The sequence below is a fragment of the Gymnoscopelus braueri genome (genome assembly GCF_963280865.1).
Source record: "Gymnoscopelus braueri genome assembly, chromosome: 5".
In the NCBI taxonomy this organism is placed as follows: domain Eukaryota; kingdom Metazoa; phylum Chordata; class Actinopteri; order Myctophiformes; family Myctophidae; genus Gymnoscopelus; species Gymnoscopelus braueri.
The window spans coordinates 53203276-53208275 of NC_137606.1; the positions used below are offsets into that span (position 1 = coordinate 53203276).

The window sequence follows — 5000 nt, forward strand, 5'->3', positions numbered from 1 at the left end:
AGTGTCTGGCCATTCTATGTCACACAAACGTAGCCTAATACAAATGTTATTTTTCAGGATTCCACTTAAAAAACAGGGAACACATTTCTGAATTCCAATTCAAAAATAGCAAAAATAGCAGATCTACAAGCTCAAAACGCGTCGAACTGCCGACGCGTTTTGAGCTTTTAGATCTGCTATTTTCGAATTTGTATTTAATTGTCTCCGCCAGGCCGAAGGCATGGCGAGAGAGTATGTTTTACCCCCTGTCCGTCCGTCCGTGTGTCCGTGTGTGTGTTAGTGTGTGTGTGTGTGTGTGTGTGTGTCCGTCTGTCACCAGCTAATCTCCGGCACCGTTGGCCCGGTCGCTCCGAAACTGTGCACACACACTCCCTGGATGCCAATTCAGAACTTCTGCCCCAAATCTTTCACATGGGCCTGTTATAGCGCCACCAGGAGGCCGATTTGTGCAAAACCCATTTTTTTATATTACTCCTACAAATGTTATCCAAACGTCATGCAAATCAGTACACAGTATCACTATAGTCATGTGATCAACATGGATCTGTCCAATTTCCCATATTCTATCCTCATTGCCTAAGGTTGACTTCCAAAGTTTGCAGGATTGGTCCGTTTTGAACAAAATGCCTCAAAGTATACACACAGCTTGCGATTTCCGTGAAATTTCACACGCACATTCCCACTAAGCCGAGGAAGAAATGCCACCCTTCTCACATTGGCCTGTTATAGCGCCACCAGCAGGTCTAATTTAGCAAAACACATTTTTGGAACAAAATGCCTCAAATCATGAATGCAGTGTCAATGCAAGAATAAATGGCACGGTTGGCACCCTTTTCACATTGGCCTATTATAGCGCCACCAGGAGGCCAGAATAACGTACCTGACCTGGTGGAGACCTGTGCTCCGAGGAGCACTTTTTCTAGTTTCAAATGCATTTAGTTATAGCTATGTTAACTTTATTAACTTAAATACAAATACATTGGACGATTGGACAAAAGACAATAGAATTGTAATACTAGTCATTATAGACTGAAGTAATTAAAGCGGGTCATGTTTGCATGTTTGGAATTGTAACAGCTTTAATCAATAATATATCAGTATTCTGATATTAACCTGTGGGCCGCATTAAGTGAAGGTGGGGGCCGCATGTGGCCCCCGGGCCGCCAGTTGCCCATGTATGTTCTACACCATAGAGTTAAAATGAATAGAGAGGGCACTGGAAATCCCCTCCCATCCACTTGCTCACGCAGCACATGGTCCTAAATCACCCCTTCTTTTGGGTTGTGAAATGTGATGGGCGGGGCCTATTTGGGGCTGCTGTGACACGTTCTGCATCACGGAGGTGACGCCTCCGTGTGCAACCCTGTGCGCAAGTTCGTGCGTCGAGCCCATTGGTTCAGAAACCGTTTTCTCTCGTTCGTGTTAGTGGCCCCAGGCTGTCTTAAGCCGCAGTACCTATGAATGGCCAGCATGTCCAATGCGCTTCAACGCAACCTCTGGGTTCTGGGGGCTTGTTCTATAGACGGATCCTCAAGAGCGCTGCCCTGTAGCTGCGGTGTTGCTGTGCGGAGCGGCAGACGCTTGACACCGCAGTCATGAATGCCGTTCTGTGGATTCGTCTATCCAACTTCTACTTCCTGATTCCTCCAGGAGCTCCGCCTCCAGCGTCATCATGACAAACCTGGCCCTATCAGACGCCGGCTTCGCCCTCACCCTCCCGCTGCGATTGGCCTATTACCTCAGAGGAGCGGTGTGGGACTACCCTGATTGGCTGTGTCGACTGTGTGTGTACTGCTTTTATCTCAACCTGTACACCAGGTAACGCACACACGCACACAAGCACACAAGCACACACATGCACACAAGCACACAAGCATGCACACACGCACACATGCACAGGCACGCACGCACAGGATCATGATATCTATAGCCTGGTAGCTACTTTACACCACTGGAGGCTCGTGAGTCGAAAGCGTTTTAATTGGTTCATGCCATTGTGCCCAAGCTGTGGTTAGACGCTGTACTACCAGAGTTGACCACCAGGGGACTTTGGAGCTTCACTTCTCCCTGCTGGTTCTGGTTCTATACTCATCAATAATCCTCTTGACTTTCTGACCCCCCCCCCCCCCACCCCCCCCCACCCAGCATCCTCTTCCTGACTCTACTGAGCATGCTCCGTTGGCTGGCCGTGGTCCGCCCCCTGCGACACCGCACTTTGGCCACGCCCACTAGAAGCTCATTGGCCTGTCTGGCTGTCTGGCTGTTTGTGGGCGGGGCCTCCGTACCTTTCCTGTTCCAGGGAGTCAGAGTGAGGTGAGAGGGGGAGGAGTCAGGGGTGGAGTCAGGGAAAGTGTCTGTCTGTCCATCTGTCTGTATGTCTGTATCTAACCTGTCTCTCTCTAACCTGTCTGTCTCTCTAACCTGTCTACAGGTCAGGAGTTCCCAGGTGTTTTGAACCGGGCAGCATGGTGTCGTGGGGGCGTGTCCTTGTCCTAAACTACGTGGGATTGGCCCTGGGCTTCCTCCTCCCCTTCCTGGTCATCGTGGGTTGCTACGGCAGCATCGCCCGCCGCCTCATCCTCCCCCGAGGCAGTCTCCATGACAACGGGGTACGAGGCAGTCTCCATGACAACGGGGTACGAGGCAGCGACCGCCGCGACCGGAAGTCGTCGTCGAGTGACGGCGAAGCGAGGAGGCTGACCTGCCGCCGGCGGCCGGTTCGTCTGATCGCCATGGTGACGGCCACCTTCCTGCTGTGCTTCCTGCCCTATCACGCGGCTCGCTCGCTGCACCTGCACGCCGTGGTGGCCGGGTGGCGCTGCGGCGTCGTGGTGACGCTGCAGCGCGTCGTCGTGGTGACGCTGTGTCTGGCCGCCTGGAACAGTGCTGTCAACCCTCTGCTCTATTACTACAGCACCACCGACTTCAGACACGGCCTGAGACGACTGTCCACTAGGGGCAGTACCACGCCTGTAAATTAGGGGCAGTACCACGCCTGTCCACTAGGGGCAGTACCACGCCTGTCCACTAGGGGCAGTACCACGCCTGTAAATTAGGGGCAGTACCACGCCTGTCCACTAGGGGCAGTACCACGCCTGTCCACTAGGGGCAGTACCACGCCTGTCCAGCAGGGGCAGTACCACGCCTGTCCACTAGGGGCAGTACCACGCCTGTCCATTAGGGGCAGTACCACGCCTGTCCACTAGGGGCAGTACCACGCCTGTCCAGTACCATTGGGGCAGAATTACATTGCAGTGAATGCAGCCGGCTGGACCAGCTCATGAACAAACTCTATTTTTGAAGGATTGCAACCATTGTCATATAATCGGTTAAGAATATAAAAGAAGACATAATTATAACAGGTTGTTTTCTAATCACTTGCTTCTCCATGTGTACAGTACATCGTTTTATTGAGGCATCTAAACAGCTGCAGGTCTCATTTCTGTCTCGGATACTTTGGCCGTTCAGAAACATACTTTATGCTCTTTAGATACCTCTATAAAATGATACAGTGTATACATCGAAAAGCAACACACAATGTGTGATATGTCTTATTTTAAGCTGGTGAAATGTAAGAAAAGAAAGAAAAATAAATGTAAGAATCAAATGATGAAATATGTCAGTCATTGATTGATTGATGTAGTTGATTTAGTAAGACATGAGAATAGTACATGACAGTACATAACAGTACATGGAAGTACAAATTCACAATACAAGGTCTACTAAACTGAAACTCTCATTAAGCACTAAGCTTGTTTAAGATGAGAACCCCATGCACACAAATCATGATGTCATATAAGAGGCAGACAGATACACACTACTATACAGAATGTCATACAATCAGCTTTCAGGTTACTTGTATGAAGAGAGAAAAAAATATATATATATATACAAAAGAGGAAAATGAAGGAGGGGGGGTAGGGGTCATTTCTTTATATATTACAGTTATTAATCATAAATATCATAACTGTGCGCAATTTTTGATTATGAAGCGTAAAAGGCAAACATAAATTAAATGTGTATTCATATGTTCTAATGTTCAACGGCCAAACACAGTTAAATCCTTAATCGCAATTGTTCGTGTGACAATTATTGGTGAACTTAAATATAATGTTTACAACCATAACAGTAAACACAATGTCCTATAACATCATATTCTATAAGAATGTTTAGATATGATAACCGGTGTTGACGTCACATGATGTGCTGCTGTCACAATGCATCATCAACCTACCTATAACGTCCTATGACGTCATGGCATGACGTCATAACACCTTTATTGTAGCCAATCACCTGTTTGAACTTATGAAAGTGTTATGATGACGTCAGACTGCCTTCATTTAACTCCACCACGTTATCTAAATGCTGTGTGTGTGTGTGTGTGTGTGTGTTAAGAAACACACACCGTGTGTGTTTATGTGACGGAGAAAGTTGACGGACGGTATCAGCCTCCGTCACAAAAAAAGTTTGATTAAAACTTTAGGAAAAAAATAAAAACTACCGTCAGAGTTAAAGGAGTTTACCGGTAATTTAACGAATTCCTTTGGTGTGTTTGTTACATCCATAACGTAACGCTTATTTGGTTATTCGGTCGGTTTACGGTTTGTTCGGTCGGTTATTCGGTCAGTTTGGACACATAATTTAAATAAAAATATTTTTTGAAAAATCGTGAAAATGTGTTCAAATCTTTGAATATACTGTTTGTATATATATATTTAAAGCGAACATTTGTAACTCAAATCTTTGCTTCTGGGGGTCCCTGGAACAACATATTTTGAGATGGGGGTCCGTGGCCAAATACATATCATTTTGGGGGTCCTTGACATGAAAACGTTTGAGTAAGTTTGATATTAAAGCAACATATTATTATTTTTTAAGTTAGGATTTAGAAGACATTTGTAGAATCCCCCCAGAAGCAAAGATTTGAGTTAAAAACTTTCGCTTTAAAAAACATATATATTCAAAGATTTGCACACATGCTCATGGCGCAGCACCAAGTG

At 46.5% G+C, this 5000-nt stretch overlaps 2 protein-coding genes across 2 annotated transcripts in view; one reads left to right on the plus strand and one right to left on the minus strand.

Moving 5' to 3' along the window:
* Nucleotides 1-2981, plus strand: part of LOC308085988 (cysteinyl leukotriene receptor 1-like) — a gene marked incomplete at both ends in the record, with an annotated part of 4688 nt that extends 1707 nt beyond the window's left edge. The window contains 3 exons of the mRNA XM_080429304.1: nucleotides 1651-1818; nucleotides 2146-2313; nucleotides 2432-2981. Of these exons, the coding sequence (XP_080285430.1) occupies nucleotides 1651-1818; nucleotides 2146-2313; nucleotides 2432-2981 (886 nt within the window). The remainder of the gene's footprint in view (nucleotides 1-1650; nucleotides 1819-2145; nucleotides 2314-2431) is intronic.
* Nucleotides 2982-3052: 71 nt separating this feature from the next.
* LOC308085990 (ankyrin repeat and protein kinase domain-containing protein 1-like) overlaps nucleotides 3053-5000 on the minus strand; it is a gene marked incomplete at both ends in the record, with an annotated part of 28345 nt that continues 26397 nt past the window's right edge. Inside the window, one exon of the mRNA XM_080429308.1 lies at nucleotides 3053-3202. Coding sequence (XP_080285434.1) covers nucleotides 3053-3202 — 150 coding nt within the window. The remainder of the gene's footprint in view (nucleotides 3203-5000) is intronic.